Source organism: Peromyscus maniculatus, chromosome 22 (genome assembly GCF_049852395.1).
Source record: "Peromyscus maniculatus bairdii isolate BWxNUB_F1_BW_parent chromosome 22, HU_Pman_BW_mat_3.1, whole genome shotgun sequence".
NCBI lineage: Eukaryota > Metazoa > Chordata > Mammalia > Rodentia > Cricetidae > Peromyscus > Peromyscus maniculatus.
In genome coordinates this window covers 53,016,386-53,037,630 of record NC_134873.1, presented here as the reverse complement: position 1 = coordinate 53,037,630, position 21,245 = coordinate 53,016,386, and the positions used below count along the sequence as shown (strand labels likewise).

General features: G+C 40.7%; 1 protein-coding gene across 3 annotated transcripts in view; it reads left to right on the top strand.

Annotated features, from left to right (window-relative positions):
• Thada (THADA armadillo repeat containing) overlaps positions 1–21,245 on the top strand; it is a 294,771-nt gene that overhangs the window by 72,754 nt on the left and 200,772 nt on the right. For all 3 annotated transcript variants that reach the window (XM_006990503.4, XM_076558882.1, XM_076558883.1), the window contains 4 exons: positions 310–442; positions 3,810–3,923; positions 6,178–6,300; positions 11,088–11,179. In XM_006990503.4, coding sequence (XP_006990565.1) covers positions 310–442; positions 3,810–3,923; positions 6,178–6,300; positions 11,088–11,179 — 462 coding nt within the window. The remainder of the gene's footprint in view (positions 1–309; positions 443–3,809; positions 3,924–6,177; positions 6,301–11,087; positions 11,180–21,245) is intronic.

Sequence of the window (21,245 nt, the reverse complement as noted above, 5' to 3'; positions counted from 1 at the left end):
TCACCCTCTCCTTAGAAAGTCCACCCACAGTTGATGGCACCTCTTACCTCAGCTAAAGATGATCCCCCACAGGCACCCCTGAAGCCTGTCTCTCGGGAGATTCTAGATCTCACCAGGCTGATGTCGAGAGTAACGTATAATAGGTATATAACAGTAGGTTAAAAAGTACAAGTAAGACACTTCTAGGTTTGCCTTCTCAACATACAATGTTGATTATTCGTGACAGTGTTGTGTTAATGGACATCATTAGTTTGCACTTTGACCTCTTAGAACCTAATCCTTGCAATCATTTGCTCCTTCGTCCTTTAGGTGCTCTAATGTGGGTCTGCAGAAGCTGCCGGAGTGGTGGCTGTGCAGTGTGCTGGACGAGATTAAAAGCAGCGGTCCCTCCTCCAAACTCTGCGCCACAAGGCGCAGTGCCGGAATCCCTTTCTACATCCAGGTACCCACCTGAGACCACCACCCTGCTCTCTCTGTGCTTTGAAACTGCCTTTTCACCTCCGTAGTATGTGAGTAAACAAACTGCGTTAGGATGTTTCTGTCTTCTCCCTACCACGGCATTTGCAACTTGGTTATTTTTAATTTTTACTACATTTATTTATGTGTGCATATGTACACAGGCATGCACATGCTGTGGCTCACATGTGGAGATCAGAAGACAACTTGCTGGAGGTGGTCTCTCTTTCCATCATGTGGGATTGGATTTAGGATGAGAACATTTGGTGGCAAGCACCTTTCCTGACTCTGCCTGTCATCTCTCTGTCTCCTGTGTGACTTTGTTTTAACGTGTGGACAGTATGTTCTGTGTCAGATCTGTTCTTGGATCAGGTCAGTCCTGTAATATAAACAGAGGGCGGTATAGATTTCCATCTGGGTATTCAGTAGTCAGAAATCACTGGGGCACAAGGATTGCTTACTTCTAGGAAGTACCCATATTGAGTCCTTCTATAACATATCCATCATAAAAATCATAATCTTAATAGTTCACAGTTAGTGGTGATTATATCACATCTGTTACTTCATTTGAACCCTGCCTAAACCCTATGAGATAGGTACGGTTATCATATGAATATGTCCTAAGTGAAGAGACTGGGGACTGAGGAAGTGACCTGCCAAAGGCCATGGGGATGTAAAACTTCCCAAAGATTAAGCCCAGTCCATCTGACTCTTGACCACGTTTTTCGTGAGAGACTATGTGTGAGTATAGTTCCTGAACACAGATGGGAACATGCTGGACACTTGCTTTTTAAAACAATTGTACCTTACAACCTGCTCATATCCCCATACGCTGTTAGTGCTGCTGACGGAATAGAGAATAAGAGACTATCGCTTCATTATCTCAAAGAGTAAACACCAATACCCTCGCAGTACTAAATCAGATTCCATCCTTGTTTATAGGAACACAAAACCCACGAATTGGGTAGTGTAATAAGCACATGGAAGTAAATAAAGCAGCCCCTACAGTTTTTTCTTTCATTTCTCTCATTTCTCTCATTTCTCTCATTTCTCTCATTTCTCTCATTTCTCTCTCTCTCTCTCTCTCTCTCTCTCTCTCTCTCTCTCTCTCAAGTAATTTGTTTATTCTTATTTTATATGCATTGGTGTTTTGACTGCATGTATGTCTGTGTGAGGGTGTCAGATCTTGGAATTACTTACAGGCAGTTGGGAGCTGCCATTTGGGTGCTGGGAATTGAATCCTGGGTCCTCCAGAAGAGCAGCCAGTGCTCTTAACTGCTGAGCCATCTCTCCAGCCCTTATTGGGGCACCAGTTGCAGAAGTGATTGACTGAGATCACTGGGCAGCCCTGAGAAGTGAGCTTTCTATGTGATCCCAGCCACTTTTCTGTAATGAGTCTTTCCCTGTCCTACCTGCTCCCAACTGATAACATGGAGACTCCTTATTAATTATGAAAGCTTGGCCTTAGCTTAGGCTTATTTGTAACTAGCTCCTAGAACTTAAACTAACCCATTTCTATTGATCTATGTGCTGTCACGTGGCTCGCGGCTTTTACTGCTCCCCCTGCATGTCCTGCTTCCTCTGCGTCTGGCTGGGGACTCCGCCTTTCTTCTTCCCAGAGCTCTCTCTGTCCAGAAGTCCCGCCTATACCTCCTGTCTAGCTAAGTGTGATTGATTTAGTTTCTGACTTGCGGTTCCTTCTGACCTGTTGTGGTTATGTGACCTTCTTTTCAGAGGACAAATGTCAGGTAATTGAGGATCCTGCCCAGTGCTTGTGTTATGTGCTGGGATATTATTCACCTTGTGCTACCAAGTGGTCATAGTTATAGAGTGACCACCAAGTCCTTTTCCTAAGCCCAGACTTAACAGGCAACGTTGCAATACTTTGCCCAGTTCTTTGAGGCAAGGTGAGTTGAGTCATGTTTCTGGGAAGAACACCTTTCAGTAATTGAGTGTAGCGTTCTTATTTATGTTAGTGTAATAAAGTTTTAATTATCAGAAAAATCTGCTCCAAGAGGGTCCTGTTTTTCTTAGGATGATGTACCATGCAGTAATACTCTTTGTTCTGCTGGCAGCTGCAGTTTAAAGGCAGCTGTGATGAAAAAGCACCATTTTAGTGTATGCAGTTACCCTTTGTATAAACAGACCCTTCTAAAATGTCCATAGAGCATGTTCTCCGAGCATAGATAGATTGGGATGAATTATTTTAAGTCTTGCCATGGATAGAAGATGCAGACTAGTTGCAAACTTTGCCTCTAGGGAGCCAGAAGCTACATTTTACAAGATGTAGATGTGGAGGACGAGAGTTCAAGAATGTAGCTGAAGTGGTTTTTCTTTGACAACTTTGTGGAGATAAAATTCACTTGTGGCAACAGTTTATGCATTTAATGTGTACCATACAGTGATTTTCAGTATAGTCTCAGAGCTCGATAACCATTAGATAATCTAATTTTGGAATATCTCCTATCCCTCACGCATTAGCCCTTACTCCCTTTCCACCCACCTCTGCTGCTCTCAGTCCTTGGCAGTCACTAATCTTTCTGTCTGTGGATTTGCGTGTGCTCAACAGTTCGTGTAAATGGAAGCATACGATATTCAGTCTTTTGTGTCTGGCTTTTTTGACTTAGCAGAACATTTTCAGGAGTCCTTCATGTTATCACACACACACACACACACACACACACACACACACACACACTTATATCAGTACTTTTTATTTCTTTTTATTATATTGCCTTAAGTGGGCTGATAACCCATTATTTTGTTTATTGGATGCTAGTCACAAAGTAAATAAGTGGCTCCTTTGAAATCCAAGTGCAAGATCCCTTTGGAGTTTGTAATGCTTCTTGTTGTCCTATGGAGTTTCAAACGCTGTGGTACAATTAGACTTTCAGGAGACTCTTCTGTGAAGAATGAAATTGTTGATCAATATCTAGAGGGCCTGAAAACCTTTAGAAGAAATCTAATCCAGAATGTTTTTGTAACTGTTTAAATAAGGAAAATTTTCTTGTTTGATCAATTTTTTCTGGAAGTGCCTTGTTTGTTGTATCTGCTGTTTTATCTGATTTGATCCTTACAAGGTGGCCTATCCAAGTCATTTATTTATTAACCGCTTATAAGTATATACTCAATAAGCAAACAGAAGAGTCTGTGGAGTTGACATGATTTAGCCTAATTTTATACATGAACAAGGAAGAGAAGTTAAGCTGCCTGGTTCAAGCAGCCTGGCTTAATTAACTTACCCTTGTAGTCTTGTTTTTATAGAAGGTATTTCAATTTGGGGATTAATTCCAACCGACAAATAGGTGTATGCAAAACCAAAGCCCGTTGATTTTGGTATTTTCCCCCCACAGGCACTGTTGGCATCTGAACCAAAGAAGGGCAGATTGGACTTGTTGAAAAGAACAATGAGAGAGCTGATCTCTTTGGCTTTGTCTACAGATACCTCAAAGGGCGCGGTCCCCCAGGTAAGGGTGACAGTGCACTCATGTGCTGGAGGGCAGAGCAGCCAGTCACACACTGCTGGGGTCTAGTTTTCAAAAGGGGCTGCTGAGGACAGAGAGCTCCTGAAGAGAGGGATGTGAAGTGCTTAGGAGGTTTGCTATTAGTTTTGCTTTTCTGGTCTTTCCTCTCCACAAAATAAACTTGCTTTGGTTGATAGGTATTGATGAAAGTGAACGATTTTTAACTCTGTTGAACACATTCAGTTGATAAGATATTTTATACTGTTACTATTGCGTCAAAAAATTGGAAAATGAGTATGTGGTCACACGAATTTCATGTGTGCTTCTTGAGTTGATGTACATTTTGTAGTCGCAGTTGAATCTCTCTTTAAAATGTGATGTCTTATTTTTAGTATGTTTATATTTCAATTTTAAGCAGTGTTTTAATTTTTTACAGTCACTGTGCATATGCAGTTGGGCCAAACACTCCTCATAGCTGTATTCTACGACTAGGTAGTAAGTAATATGTGCGCCTTGTCTTCTAGATTCCCCTGCTAAAGACTTCTTAGTAAGATGTTACTGTGGAAGGCCCATGCTCAGTGAGGGAACAGACCTAAAGTCTATAGAAAAGAAAAGTAGGTTTACTTGGTTTTAAGTCATAAGTGGTATCAGGTGCCATGGGCCATTATATGGGCCAGCTGGGAGAAAGTATGCTGCTTGTTAACATACACATAGTGGCCAGTTGCTGGGAGAGAATTCTTTGGGGAAAGTAACTAACATGTTATTAATCATTTTTCAAAAAGACCATATCAAGACATTTTTCATTGAAATGTGAGAACTATAACTACTTATATTTTTTTAGGTGGCCACTTTGAAAAAGGCCTGAGTTGACAAAAACTTTGACAAATAATGAGGTTCTTTGGCATCAAAAACATTGCATGCCGGGTGACGGTGGCTCACGCCTTTGATCCCAGCACTCGGGAGGCAGAGCCAGGCTGATCTCTGTGAGTTCAAGGCCAACCTGAGCTACAGAGTGAGTTCCAGGAAAGGCGCAAAGCTACACAGAGAAACCCTGTCTCGAAAAAAAAGGAAATAAATAAAAAATAAAATAATAATAATAATATTGGTTATTTGTGACTTCTTTCTTTCTGCCTTGTTAGGGTTTTGAAAAATGTGATTTTAAAAGTCAGCTTTTATTCTTGGGATGTAGGTCTGTGACTCAGCACTCTACTAGTCTGTGCAAGACTTGGGACTGGTCTCTGTCACCACAAAGGTGATGATGATTTTAGTTGTATTTTTGCTGTTTAAAACAACCTTATTTTATTTTTGTTTTGAGTATTTTTCTAACAGTTTAAATGGACACCTAACATCTGTTTGTTTGTTTTAGTATTTTTTTTTTGTTTGTTTTTTGAGACAGGGTTTCTCTGTGTAGCTTTGCGCCTTTCCTGGGACTCACTTGGTAGCCCAGGCTGGCCTCGAACTCACAGAGATCCACCTGGCTCTGCCTCCCGAGTGCTGGGATTAAAGGTGTGCGCCACCACTGTCCGGCTGACATTTCTTTTCCTAAGAATCAGTTAAAGTACACTTCCAATTACAGTGTCAATGTCAATGTCCAGAAGCCTGGGTAATATTCAACTATAAACATTAAAAAATTTGATCATTACTTAAAATTTTAATAATTATTACATGATGTGTATGCATGTTTTGACTGCATGTGTGTGTATGTACAATGTATGTACTTGGTTCCTAGGGAGGTCAGAACAGGCTGTCAGATCCTGCGGAACTGAAGTTACCTATGGTTGTGGGCCACCTTGTGGGCACAGAACCTGGGTGGTCCTCAAGAACAGCTGGTGCTCTTAAACCTCTGAGTCATCTCACCAGCCCCTTGCCTAGTGTTTCAAAATGTATTTATTTTAAAAGCATTAAAATGATGTTTCTACCCAATTCCACTGTGATCAGAGCACAATCTACAAAATAGCAATAGTTGATACTTACTTAGATTCTGTTTGTGGGTAGGTTTGGGATCATTTTTAAAAATGAAATAAATGTTCCATGTATCTTTGGAAAGAACCCGCTGTTCCTATTTATTAGGGACAGAATCTACATGTGTTCAGTGGATGAAGCTTTTTTAATTGTATTACTCCATTTGATAAACTCTTTACTAGGTTTTCAGTTTATAAGTGTATTCTCTTAAATGTACTATATCATTTGAACTGGCCACAGATTTAGAATTGCCATAGTTTTAAATTCACCACTGATCTTGAACTTTTCATTCTAGGTTCATGCTTTAAATATCCTCAGAGCCCTGTTCAGAGATACACGTCTGGGAGAAAACATTATTCCTTTTGTTGCTGATGGAGCTAAGGCTGCGATTCTGGGCTTCACATCACCTGTCTGGGCAGTGAGTGTTCTTGCCATTTGTGCCCATTGAGTTAATTATGTTTTTGAATAATAGGTTTTTGATAAGCTGACCTTTCCCTGATGACAAAATATATATGCTGCATTTTATCAACTAATTTTTTCAGGGGATAAGTTTTTTGATCAGACTACATTTTGTTCCTTTATTTTATGGTTCTGTGTTAGCTAAGGTTTCTGTTGCTGTGAAGAGAGACTATGGTCACAGCAACTCCTATAAAGGAAAACATTTAATTGGGGCTGCCTTACAGATCAGAGGTTTAGTCCATTATCATCATGGCAGGAAGCATGGCGTACGCAGGCAGACATGGTGCTGGAGAAGGAGCTGAGAGTTCTACATCTTGATCCACAGGCAGCAGAATGACACAATGAGCCACACTGAGCATAGCTTGAACATATGAAACCTTAAAGCCTGACCCCACAGTGACATACTTCCTCAAAGAAGGCTGCACCTATTCCAACAAGACCACATCTCCTAATAGTGCCACTCCCTATGTCCTATGGGGTCCATTTTATTCAACCACTGCAGGTTCCCTTTTATCTCCTTTGTTGATTTATCATTAGTAACGATTTTATTTTGTGGTTGCTTTGGCATTTGTGTATCTTACACTGTATAAAGTGTAAGACTTGTTAATAGTATGCTTCTATTTATCTCAGTCTTTGGGCTGTACCGCTTTACATTTTCCTTTGCTGTATGTAGTGACTCTCCACTATATACAGGTTGTTATATATGACAACACCATATATGAGCTTGTTACTTCTTCTCTTTAAATGGTCCATTATTATTCTTTTTCATTTACCACTTGAGCCATTTTGAAGTGTACACAACACAGTGGCATCAAGTACAGTGGTGTTATCACTACTGCATATTTCTGAACGTTCACCACCAACAGAAGGGTCTTCGCCCATTCACTGACTCCTCAGCTTCCTCCTTTCAGCCCTTGTGCCTGCCGCTGTGCTTTGCTCTCTGTGGATTTGTCTGGCCTAACACATCACAGAGTAGAACCATAAAATAGACGTCCCTTTGCATTTGGTGTGTTTCAGGGATGTTGTAGCATGGATCAGAATTTCAGTACTTTCCCAGGTTGAATAGTATTCCGGTATACCAGTGTACTATTTTTCCTTATTCTATTGATAAGATGATAGGCTCTAAGATTGTTTCCAAGTTTTTAATTATGAATGATGCAGCAATAAATACTTGTATACCAGTTCTCTGAATCTCTGCTCTCAATTTGTTTGGTCTTCACATAGTAATTCTGCTTCACATTTGAGGAACCTGTTTCCTACAGTGGCAGAGTCCTTTACATTCACATCAGCCATGCACACGAGCTCCAGTCTCCCTACATCATCACCAACAGTTATTATTTTCCTTTTATTTAATGAGAGCCCATCCTAGTAAGTGTGAAATAGGATTCTAGTCTGGTTTTTGAAAAAAACCTTCAGACTTGTTTATTATTTTTTATATGTATTAGTGTTTGCCTTCACATATTTATGTGTCCCACCTAACATGCCTGATGTCTGCAGAGGTCGGAATAGGGCATTGGATTCCCTAGAAGTGGAGTTAACATGCTTGTGAGCAACCATGTTGGAAGATGGGAACCAAACCCAGCTCCTCTGCAAGAGCAACAAGGCTCTTACCTACAGACCCTCCCATTCTGGTTTTGATTTGCTTTGCCAGAGTGACTAGTGATACTGATCTAGAAGCAGAACGATTCTTAGTATCTTAAGATACTTAGTATCTTTCAGAGTCTGTGGATTCCTTTATCCAACATGTGTTGTATCTTTAGCAGTAGAGTCCTACCAACTAGTTCTGGTGGACAACCAAGAACAATGGCACTAGCCTTTGTTGTCTTGGGGGCTTCTGGGACCTCCCTGACCAACAACACATAGGAAGCTATCCCATACCTGGCACTGAGATCTCAATAACTCATGTATTCTGGAAGAAGCACTGTCTTCCCATGCAGAGTAACTACTCACATTCCTTTAAAAAGTTATTACTAGCCGGGCGGTGGTGGCGCACGCCTTTAATCCCAGCACTCGGGAGGCAGAGCCAGGCGAATCTCTGTGAGTTCGAGGCCAGCCTGGGCTACCAAGTGAGCTCCAGGAAAGGCGCAAAGCTATGCAGAGAAACCCTGTCTCGAAAAAAAACCAAAAAAAAAAAAAAAAGTTATTACTATATTTTAAAAGTTAGCTTCGAAAAGAGTGGGTTTCCCATGCATCTTTGGATTTGGTTAAGCCATCCACCACCTTCTTTCCCCTGCTTCTCTCCACCCTCTCCGTGCTGTGAATATGAAGTGTCCCCGTAGGCCCATGTGTTTGAACACTTGGTCTGCAGCCAGTGACGCTGTTTGGGAAGGCTGTGAGACTTCTCAGGGGTAGAGCCCTTGAAGAAGTGGTCACTGGGCAGGTCCTGAAGCGTTATTGCCCCGCCCCACTTCCTACTCACGCTCTGCCTCCTGACTGTGTACCCAGTGTGAATCACCAGTTTCCCCTCGGCCACCTGCCTTCCGTACCATGATGCAACTGTGCACCAGAACAAGCGCTTCCTTCCTTGATTGCCTCTTGTCGGGTTTTGTGGCAGCAGTAGGAAAGTGAGTGATGTGGCCCCTGTTTGATACTCTGTTCAGATGACCAAACTAGCAGGTACACACCTCTAATCCCAGTACTGAAGAAGCCAAGGCAAGAGCATAGCAAAGTTCCAGCCCGCCTTGACCTACATAGCAAGAACCTGTCTTGTAAAACAGCAACAACAAAAAGGGCAGCTAGGGCTATGGACCAATAGCAGAACACTTGCCTAGCATGCATGGGTAAGGCCCTGGGTTTTAAATAAAGAATATTTAAAACTCAGTAAGAAAATGACTCCCCATTTAAAAGGTACATAGTGAATCTGAATACCTTTCTCTAAAGAAGATATTAAAATGACCAGTAGACACATAGAAAGATGTTTAATATCATTTGTCATTAGGGATATACAAATCAAAACCACCCATTAGAATTTTTTAAAAAAGGACATTAACAACTCCTGAGATAATCCAGATCTGACCTGGAGCAGAGACAGTACCGGTGACAGACAAGAAGGATGGCTTGCTGGTTGGAGACATTCAGCAGGGCCATGACAGGGCTTTGTTATTTGCTGACTATTGATTGAATATAAGGAGATCTCTGTCCAGTTGGGGGTTTATGCTGTGAATGGTGCTGATATGTCCATAAAGTCCATTTTCAAGGGTATTGTGGATAAACTGGCGATCTGGGCTTCTAGAGGAGAGGTTGTGGTGGGTGGCCGTAGGACAGATGTGGTCTGCTGCTGTGTTTTATTTGGCTTCCATGGTGATTCCTCCCTTTTCTTGAATTTGTTGCCAGCATTTCCAAATAGTGAGATTTCACATAAAAATCAGGGTTTCTGGCTTCTCTTGAAAAAAACAGAAGATCTGGCAATAGTGGCCTTAGATTCCCTCGTGGCCACCCGTCAGCCTGAGCTGGATAGTGAGTGCCCTAGACACAGTGCATGATGTCTTTGTTGTCACTGTTCCTGGGCGTTCGAGTCTGTGACCATTACTGCAACGGTTTCAGAAAGTTGTTTTCTAAATTTGTCATTGTTATTTTCTTTTTAGAAGCTTATTACATTCATGTGCGCATGCATGTATAAATGTATGGGTCATGTGTGACAGTCAGTTACAAGATAACTTGTGTGAGTCAGTTTTTTCCTTCTACCATATAGGTCCCAGGTATGTAAGGAAGAATGATAAAGTTAGGATGGTCACAATTTCTGCGTAATTCTGAAGTATCTTGACAGGCTTTGTTTAGTAAAGATAGGCTCTGTTAGTATCGTGGAGAAATAATTATAGTTTATTCGTAATAATTTTCCCTTATTAAAAAGATTTATTTGTTTTGTTTTTCCCATGTGAGTGTTTTGCTTGTGTGCATGTAAGTGCACCATATGCATGCCTGGTTCCTGAGAAGGTCAAAAGAGGTCACTGGATTTCCTAAAACTGGAAAGGTGTATGGTTGTAAGCCATCACATGGGTTCTGGGAACCAAACATGGGTCCTCTGCAAGAACAGCCAGTCCTTTTAACTGCTGAGCTATGTCTCCAGCCTGATTTTTTTTTCCTTCTTTCTTTTTGAGACTGTCATGAGACAGTCAATGATGAATAGTCCTCACTGGCTTGCGACTCATGATTCTCCTGCTTTGTTCTCCCAAGTGCTGGGATTACAGGCTTGTGCTGCCATGACTGGGTGTCTTGCTTCATTTTTATTAATCAGTTATCACAAAATAATTTCATAGCTAAAATTACTTGAGTCGGTTACTGGCATTGTAAGATTAATAAACAACATCTTGAGTGTTAACTGATGTCTTGGCTGTTTTAATTACATGGATTCTATAAAGTTAAATATCACAAGTATTTTTCACAGGGAAAAGGAGAAGTTCAAGTTTCTCAGAATGTTCATCCTTGGAATGTGGGGAAAGAAGTCTGCTTCATTTTTTAGAAGCATACAAATATATGATGAAACAATTAGTAATATTAGAAAAAGCTGTTGGATGCATACGGTTGAATTGTGCAGCTGGTTCAGTTTCAGAGGAAGTCATAGAGTGGATTCTCAGAAAGTTTTTTTTTTTCTCATTTGCCTTATTTTATGAACACAAACCTTATTCTCTTTAGCCCTCCCATGCCACGTAGGTAATGAGTTTAAAAAATCTAGTTCATACATTATTAATGTTGGTTTCATGCCATGACTATCTCTTAACTCTTATTTTATGTCTATTTTTCCATTAGGTGAGAAATTCATCCACACTTCTCTTTAGTTCCTTGATCACAAGAATCTTTGGAGTTAAAAGGGGAAAGGAAGAACTTTCCAAAACAAACCGGTAAGCAACTCCAGCCTCACCTTCACAGCACTGTCGGCTAGAGGGAGGCTGGACTCACAGACTCATGGTGACCTAAGACTGGAAAGACACTACAGTGACTTCCTCCATGCCCCCGAGTCCTTGGCCAGGTCAGCTCCTCAGTAGGCAGGCCTAGACAGCAGCAGAAACAGGGCAGGGTGGGAAGGGCAGAAATGCAGACTGACCTCAGTACAGCGAGCACTGATTTTTGTCTTTCCTTGTTACCTTCTCCAGCTATTCCTAAGGTGCCCCATTACCTTTTCTGGACATGTATAAATACTGTCCAGCACGCTGTCTGGGCTGTGCAGGTAGAAATGTAACCCTCTTTGTATTCTGCTCATCAGTGCGTGTCCCTGATTCCCGTTTTAGTGTACTTTGTATGTGGAGCACTTAGAGACTCAGTCACTTAGAAGAAACAGTTTGGCTTTTTGGAATTTACACTCTGACATATTTTCTCTTAACAAGATATCTTGGTTGAACCTAGGAAACCATTTTGATTATGGATGATTTCAATGTGATATACAAGTTGTATCTGTTTCTAAAGAAAAGAAGCTCTTAAGTAGAGACTTGTTCAGCACTTACAGGATTTAAAGCTAGTCTAGTTGGGTTACATACAGTTGCTAACACTAGATGTCACTGTTGTTGCGTGCTCAGTTGCTCCCTTAACTAATTTTGTTGGTCTTTCTCTGGAGGAGCTAGATGTAAATCCAGGCCCAGTTTCCCCTCCCACCTAAAAAGGTTGCTATACTTGAAATTTGTTTTAGGCTTAATGCCTACAGAATATATTTTCTTGTGATGGAACTAAGTCTTAGGAATTAAAAAAGTGTTCTAGACACTATGGCACACCCCTGTAACACCAGTGCTAGAGTGGCTGAGATAGGAGCATTTTGAATTTGAGACCATATGATGATTTTGAGGCTAGCCTGGGCTACAGAGTGAACATGTCTCAAAAAAAAGGGTCATGAAATATGTTATGCTGGCAGTGAAACAGTGTGGTAGTTCTGAATTTAAATAGCTACTTATCATCCCGTAAAATTCACCAAATATTTAAAAGGAAAGTAACTGGGTGTGAGTATGAATTTCCCAAGAATTTGATGAAAATACTAGACTACTATATTTTATTTTTTAATTTATTGGTGTGCATCTGTCTATGTGAGTGTATGTATCCGTCTGTGCAGTGCCCACAGAGACTAAAGAGGGCATCAGATCCATTGAGGCTGGAGTTACAGGTGTTTGTGAGCCACCTGATAAGATTTCTGGGATCTGAATTCTGGTTCACACAATTGAGCTGCAAGTGCTTTTAATTGCCGAGCCATCTCTCTAGTTTTTATGTTGTTTTAAAAACTGAGTTTTAGTTTTAAAATAAAACATTAATTGTTTGAAAGGATGATTATATTTTTTGCTTTTCTTAAAGTAATCTGCCCATTTGGTAATATAAAATGACTGATGCTATTTCTCTTCAGTTTTGTGTACTTTGGTAATAATTCTAAAGTGTCCTAAGGTTTCACATAATTCAATCTGCTTATTAAACCATGATTAGCAGTGATATGAACTGAGCCTGAGGGTACAAGCCTGGTAACCCCAGTACTTGGAATATAGGTGTAGCAGCTTCCAGAGTTGAAAGTCACCCTGGGCTACCTAGGTAGTTTGGAGCCAGCCTGGGCTATATGAGACTTTGTGAAAGCAAAAATAAGTAAATTGATTCTCCTTATAGTTGTTGTGAAGTTATTCTTGGATGTTACATATAAGTTTTACACTCTGCAGGAGAAAGTGATTTCATTTAGGTTGAAAGAGGTGGGAGAATAGGGTTGTGAGTGATGAACATGGTTTTCATCTTTTTGCCAAAGTTATACTGATGGAAGCACCCACTGTCCATTCACCCTCTTTGAACGGGAGAGATGGAAATGACAATGTTCCTGGAAAGGGGCAAGTGAGTGGTTTCAGAATGAGTTTGAGTGCAATTGAAAAGTGCATGGAGGAAGTTGGAAATGGATTATTTAAATTGATGACCACTTTTGGTAAGAGCCTTTATTTTGGTAATCTGAGGGTTTGTCTTATACAGGCTTCTGCTTTCTATTGACTGGAAAGTGGCTCAGCTCTCCTTTGGACTTGCTCTCTAAAACCTTTACTGATGCAACTTGGCAGCAAGTCTTCTGCTTTTGTGCTGTATTTAGTTATGTTGCCCTTTATTGAAATGCTTATTTGCTCACTCTTACAATATTAAAGTCCCCAATGGCGGGGCCTTTTCCATCTATTTTATTTATTATAAATAAGAATGCTGGAAGTAGCCAGGTGGTGGTGGCGCACACCTTTAATCCTAGCACTCAGCAGGCAGAGCCAGGTCCATCTCTGTGAGTTCAAGGCCAGCCTCATCTACAGAGCGAGCCCTAGGACAGGCACCAAAAGTACACAGAGAAACCATGTCTCGAAAAACCAAAAAAAAAAAAAAAAATGTTCTAAAAGTTATGACTTGTACTGTGTCTATTTTGGGGGCCATCAAATAACTAATCTCACCTGGTAACATTTCTCAGGATGTTACTGTCCTGCCAGAGACCTGCAGATGTGTGCTATTGGTCATGAATGAGTTGACGGGAAAAGAACATGTGCCTTTTCAATCAGATGTGGAAACGTGTCTCTTGGAGTAAACAGCTTGGTTTCTAGGTATTCTGTTGCCCCTGGAGATCACTTTAATAGACTCCTTTAGCTACTCTGCATTTCAGTTTCTTCACCATCGTCCCAGGAATAAGACCTAGGCTCATGTCCTCATGGGGTTATTGTCAGCACAGAACTAACTATGTTGGAGTCCTCCACAGAGACGAATCTGCTCTTTTCTTCTTTTCTTCTGTTACTGCTCCGTCATCCTTCTTGTCCACGGGTTTGCTGTTACATGATAAGTGTTTGAGAAAAGCAGGATCAGTATCTTGATATTCTTTGTGTAGCCGCTGCCTCACATATTGCCTTGCATGTAGAAGACTCACAGACATACTTGCTTAATAAATAAAGCAATTTTTGATGCTAAACAAAGGAATCAGAACACTGGCTTCTCCTGCCGTTATCCCAGATGGCTGCAATAATTGACTGAAACAAGTTAGCTGTTCTCTCTGTATCTTGAGTTTCTCTCCTATAAAATGAGGGTTCTTGGAGCAGCCCTGAGGTCCTAAAATACTGAGCTCGAGCTTTCCATAAGTTCCTAGAATTGCAACCTTGGTTAAGTGTTGCATTCCTTGTGCATAGACTAATGCCTGCCACATAGTAGGTTTAAAAAAAAAATGACTTTCATGCATAAACAAGTGATCGGGGTTCCATCTCCCTCTGTAAATATATTAAAACAAATGTTCTTTTGAGCCAATTCGCCTTGTTGTAGATGTGTTTTTTACATTATGAAGAATTAATGTTTTATTTGTGTGTTTTAAACCATGCATCTGAAGGATGTCTTGTATTGTTTTTGGTTCTAAACTGTTACAAATAAGCTGTGAGGTGCATTCATGTTTATATATATATAATTTTTTATGATCACAGAGTTTCACTACCCTGGAATGAGTGGCTAGGAGTCTTTAAATTTAAATTTATTTTTGTATTATGTGTATAGGTAGACCTGCATGTGTGTCTGTGCAACATGCATGTGCATTACCCATGGAGGCCAGAAGAGGGCGTCAGGTCCTGTTGAATTGAACTTACAGATGGTTGTCAGCTGCCTTGTGGGTACTGGTAATTGAATCCAGGTCCTCTGGATGAGCAGCCAGTCCCCTTAATCACCAAGCCAACTCTCTAGCCCCCTACTTGCATGTCTTTAAATAGTTATTATATTAAGACTTTCTAGAACTCCTTTCCTTTATGTTTCTTGTCATCTAACAAACACAATGTGGCCTGACTGAGGGGTTCTGTGATGTGCAAGCTGTGCTTTCTAACACAGCCCCCATCTGCATGGAGGGCTTTGCCTTGATGGCTTCTCATTCCTTACAGCAGGAGCAAAATATATGTGGCCTTTTGGTCTTTCCCTAGTTTAATCCCTGTGTGAATTAGCCTTCAGGTAGCTGGGTTCGAGCTCTGTGACCAGTCAGTATATAGCAGTCTGAAAAGCCTGATTTTTGGCCGTATGACATTCATGTGCTCTGTGCAGAGTAACAATGAATCAGGACAGCTTTTGCACTCTTCTGTTCTAGTACTGAGCTCACAGCAAGCACCTCCTGTGACTCAGTACTACAGGGAGAGGAGCATTGAGGGTCTATAACCTCAGAATCACGGAGCTCACAGTCAGCTGGGGAGACAAGGATCTATACTGTGAATCAGGTGAAATAGAAAACACTGTTGCCCGCACAACACGATACCAGTAGTGAAATCGTTTCTTAAAAGACATGATGGATGAGTAGACTTGGGCTACATGAGAGAAAGTCAGTCTAAAAAGGAAAAGACTTGCTTTTCTGTTGCTATGTGCATACAGTCTTTGCTCTGTCTCACTGAAGGGAAGCTCATGTCCAAACAGTATAGGGAGATTTTGTACAATTTAAGAAGCAAATGTGTCTGCAAAAGCATTATTAGATCCAAGTAAAATGATTTCCAGGGACTGTGTGCAGATGTTACAGTGACTTTACTTCCTAAGCTGTAAATGACAGAACATTTTAGTCATTGGTCTTACTATCTTGGTGCCCAGGGTAGCCAGTGTCTTCCCCAGCCCCGCGGCCTGCTCACAGGAAGACTGAAGCAGTTTCCAGACAGAACGGCTGCTTTTCTCCTGGTTTTCATGTTTTCTAGGAAAATAGATTCCAAAATTTCTGTGGTTACCCACCCCATTGTTGAGGAAAGAATTGGATTCTCAAAACTAAAAATGAGAGCTGTAGGGTGCGTGGGCTTTTGTGTTTTTGAAAATGTAAGTATTAAAATTCAGAATGACTGATTTGATTTAAACTGTGTATTAGTTTGCAGCAAGTACTTATTTGACCAAGCTGAAAACCAGAATTTTCTTTGACAGTGGCCAGGATTATATCAACATCTTAGAGAGCAAAAGAATTCCCATTTTTTGGCACTAAATGAGCATTTGTTGTGTTCTTACTCTGGGTCAGGTAGTGGGATGCAGACAGGGTTCAGATGTATTCCATGTCCGAGCTAAAGATGGAGCTCAGTCAGGAGAGGGCCTGAGTGGCACGCACAGAGAGCCCTGGCTTCAGTACCACGTAAATCCCAGGTGGAGGTGCCTGCGCAATGTGGGAGTTAGAGGCAGGAAGGTTGGAAACACAGGTTCATCCTTAAGAAGTAGAAGCCAGCCTTGGTTACAGGACATCCTGTCTTTAAAAAAAAAAATCTAGGAGAGGAAGGGAGGGAGGTGTCACAGCGGGTGAAGGCATGTGTCACATAAGCTTGAAAACCTGAGGGAAGCCTGGCTCCAGAGTGGTCCCCTGAGCTGCACGCATGCCCCTGCCCCTGCCCATCATGCTTACACAGGCAAACGAATATCCCACACCTAAAGAGGTGTTAGGCCCTTTGGAAGGGCAGGAGACATTCTGCGAAGAGGTGGCATTTCCTCGGTGCCTGTTACCCTTTCCATGCTTGCGCACTTGAGGCCCTTTTGATGTGTCTAGTTTAGTGTGGATGAGCCTGGTGGTAGGTAGGTAATTTCACCTTTTCCAGTTTGGTCATTTGCCTACTGTTACACACGCAGAGTGTGGCAGGACTAGAGCGCCAGGCTCCTTCCCGCTGGTTCCACTAACATGAGGCCTCTGTTGATAGGAAGTCCCGTGTTGTAGTCTGGCTCTGCATTTGACCTTGCCAAGCTGTGGAGACTCTTCCCCAGTGTCTGATTGTGAATGGGAAATCTCTCCTCTCTGAAGTGATAGCCAGCCTGCGTTTTTTAGGGAAAGTAAAAGGAAGCCAAGAAAGAGTAGCCCTTGAGGTGACTAATAGGAGTCTTCCTGTGGAAGGTGGAGTCAGGTGGACTGTCTTGTTCTTGACTCAGGGAATGTTCCTTACCCTGTCCAAGCCCCTGCTCTTCTCACACCCGTAGACATCAAGGAGAGCAGGCTTAAGGATTCCAGGGGCATGCTTCGGAGCCAGCAAGGTCGAAGTCTGGTTTGCAGTTTCAGTTGCCCAGTCAGGGCTCAGTTTCTATGAAGACATTTGCTGTTTCTGCAGCTAACTCTGTAAAACCTTTATATTTGATGGAGTTTGGTGCTGTGGGATTGGAATTGGGGGGCTTATAAAAATTCTTTCCTGTAATGTGATTTCTTTTAGACTTAACCAAATGTTTTTCAGAGTCCATGCTTATGTTTTTCATTCATGTTTTTAATTAAAGTGAGACTAATTATAATAATCATCATCGCTTGGTTTTATCCTAAGGAGAACCTAAGAAGGGATCAGCTCTATTCACACTTTGCAGATGTGAGAACTGAGGTACAGAAAAGCGAAGTGGTTTCCTTAACCTCACAAGGAGCACTGGCAATAAACTTTAGTGGTTATTTTTAGCTCACATGTAGCCCTTTCTACAACATTTTTAAAATTGCAGATTGTTCTATTAGTAACAATTATACAAAATTGGATTCAGTGATTCTCATGTAGAATATGAATTTTATTCTTCCGAGGAGACACTTTACTTGTCCTAGGATTTTAAACAGTGATTTAAAATTAAGAGCCCTGTGTTTTGATTTGGGGGGTATCATCCATTCATTTCCCACAGACATTTGTAGACCAACAGTTTCATTTTTTAGTCAGAGAAGATAAATGAGTTTCTTTAGAGACCAAGAAAAAGTTCACATCTTGTGTTGCCGTTGTTAAATACTTATTACAGCCAGAGTTAAATCTAATCTGGCCCTTTGGCCCATTGAAGAGCTCCGTGTTTCAAGTTTCTCTTCACTGGGTTCATGAATTTTAGGTAAGAAAACCACCAAATTTTTAACTAAAAAAAAAAATTCTTGAAAAGTAATATGTTCATAAACTTAAATGGGAATTAGTCATTGTGTTCTTAAATATTGACTCTTGCATGGACCAGGTAATCTTTGTTCTTAAGTACTGCTTCAGGCCATTGCCTTCTTTAATAACCAAGGCATTGTTATTTTCGTTCAAGCATGTTCTATGGAATTTTGGCAATGCATGCATCCTCTGTCTGCATCCTAGAAAAGCATGAGTAAATATTTTTTCTTAGCTTAGGTATTTTTGTAGCTTAAATTTTATATGAGGCAGACTAATATAATGTAATACCAAGATTACATAATTTGAGACGTCAGCATTGCTTCCAGTACTATGAGATAAAGTCTTCACTTACCAGGGTTTTACAGACTGTACTTGTTGTCCATTTACTACCTACAGAGAACTATCGTAGAGCTGTTTTCCAAATGAGAAGATGAAGTCCAAGAGGTTAAAAACTAAGGGAACAGTCTCCCCTTTGATTACGGATAGTATTTCTTATTCAAAGCTTAGGCCTTGAAACCATTCTTTTTAGTACTGACTGGTTTGAAATTCTAGGAATCGTCATTGGATACTTGTTGTTAGAGTCAGCTGTTACACACTAAACTTTTAAAATATAATTAATAAAAATTTTCATTGAATCCTTACTTTGTAACTTGGCACTTTAGTGCATACAAACATAGTTCATGACATGGTCTTGGATTTCCAGGATTTTGTTGTTTAGTGAGAGATAAGACCAACTTTGAACTTGTTCAATAAATATGATTATCAAACTTTGTAGTATTGATTGTCAGGGATAGGGACCAGAGGAAATGAGGTCATCCCAAGTAGCAGTTCAGTTTTGTTCTTGACTTGAAAGAAGGGGTAGAGTTTGGCTGTGTAGAGAAGAGAGGATTGCATGTGGTACTATATGGTCTGTAATGGTATAGTATATGGTGCACATGAGGACAGAGGTGGGAGACAATATTACGTGTGTCTGAGGACTAATGACAAAGCACCCTAGGACAGAAAGGGCATGATGTGTCTTTTCATCACCCATATCTAGAACAAGGATTGGTTGGCCACCTATTCCAGATAGGTTGTTTGGCTTATGATGGCTTATGAGCAGACAGATCAAGGTTTGTTTGAATTTTATACAGCATTAGGAATTGTTCATCAGTTCCCATATCTGAGGATTCCTTGACAAAAATCTTTTTGTTTTAATCATTGAGGAAGGAGTGAATCCTTTGTCACTGGCTAGTGGAACTGGAGAACACAATGCAAGGCTCCTTAGATGGTTTGCTCATGGATTGCAAGTCCTGCCAGCTTAGTGTGATACTTGTAGCATACATTCTTTTTGCCACTCCTGAATTCAACAGTATCTGTACTAATTGGGAGTATACATTATATGTTCATGAAGGTTATGTTTCTCAAGAGTTTAAAAGGTACATAGTACAATTTTTGGGGTTTTTTTTTCTTTCCTTTTTTTCATCTTTTTTGCTAAATAAAAATGATGCATTAAATAAAAGTATATGATGGGACATCTTAGGACATTTAAGTGCTGTAATTGTTTTATGAATCTGCAAGAGTGGGATATGGCATGTAGTACTGCCCTAAATTGTTTACTTGACCTTGGGTTTCTTTCAGTGTTTCAAAGAATGTCTGCCATCTGTGTTGCAACAGACATGATTTGAATGATATTATAAAGAAACTGATTAAGGCAGGTAAAAGGCATATTTCTGATACTATGCACATCACCAGATATGAAAGTATGGTTGTTTGAAAGAAAATGACCTCCATAGGTTTATGGGGAGTGCCATTATTTGACATTATGGCCTTTTTGAAGGAAGTGTGTCACTGGGGGTGTGCTTTGGGGTTTCAGAGGCTCAAGCCAGGCCCAGTGTCACTCTCTTCCTTCTGCCTAGAACTCTCGGCTCCTTCTCGCTGCATGTGCCATACTTCCCACCGTGATGGCAGCGGACTACACCTCTGTAAGCCAGATCCAGTTAAGTGTTTTCTTTTATCAGAGTTGCTGTGGTCATGGTGTCTCTTCACAGCAACAGAACATGGAGTAAGACAGAGAGAGAGACTCAGTTCAGATTATCTTGGCATCCACAGAAAGACTTAGTTTTAGTCGTAGTTAATCGTGCCATAAATTATCCCAAATTGTGAGCTTAAATTTAACATAGACTCCTAAGTGTGGTCGATGGTCAGTAAATAGAATCTGTGGACATTTCATGATTATAGACTTTAAAATTCTCCAAGAAATTAAAATGCCTCTTTGAAGGAAAGCTTCATATTTTGTATTAGAATCTTCAGCCATTTTATCAGGAGATCCATTGCATTTTCCCAAAGTCTTGATTTGTGGTTTGGGAAAATAGTTCTAATAGCATGGTTGGTGAACTAATCAGGAAACTCAGGGCCCAATCCACTGGGCTGTGGGTTGTGTGGACCTGAGAAAGAAGAGGGAGCAGACGGGGTCAGGGAAGAGTAGTGACCAGGTTTAAAGTAATAGAGATGCTTTGGGCCCTTCCTTGAAGCATGTAACTGCTCTGAGAAGGATGCTTTCCAACCAAAGTTATGTTCCATTAGCAGGAATGATGAGGCGGGGAATGAATGTTTATTAAGCAGTTACGGATGTCTAATACCACATTCTTAATGCTGTGACCCTTTAATAAAGGTCCTCATGTTGTGGTGACCTCCCAACCATAATATTATTTCCATTGCAACTTCGTAACTGTAATTTTGCTACTATTATGAATTGTAATGTAAATATCTGATATTTCCTGTGGTTTTAGGCAACCCCTGTGAAAGGCTCATTAAACCCCCAAGGATGTCATGACCCATGCTTGAGAATTGCTGTTCTAGGCCATCTCAAAAGCTTTGAAAATGATTTTATAAAGAATAATGACTTTAGGCCGGGCAGTGATGGCTCACACCTTTAATCCCAGCACCTGGGAGGCAGAGGCAGGTGAATCTCTGTGAGTACAAGGCTAGCCTGATCTACAGAGTGAGTACCAGGATAACCCCAGCTGTTACATAGAGAAACCCTGTGTCAAAACAAAAGAATAGTGACTTAAATATTAGAAGATAAAATATATGCAAGTATTTCATTTTAGCCCAATAGAAAAGTTTGTTTTCCCTTTATGTTTCTTCCACATATAATTATAAAAAG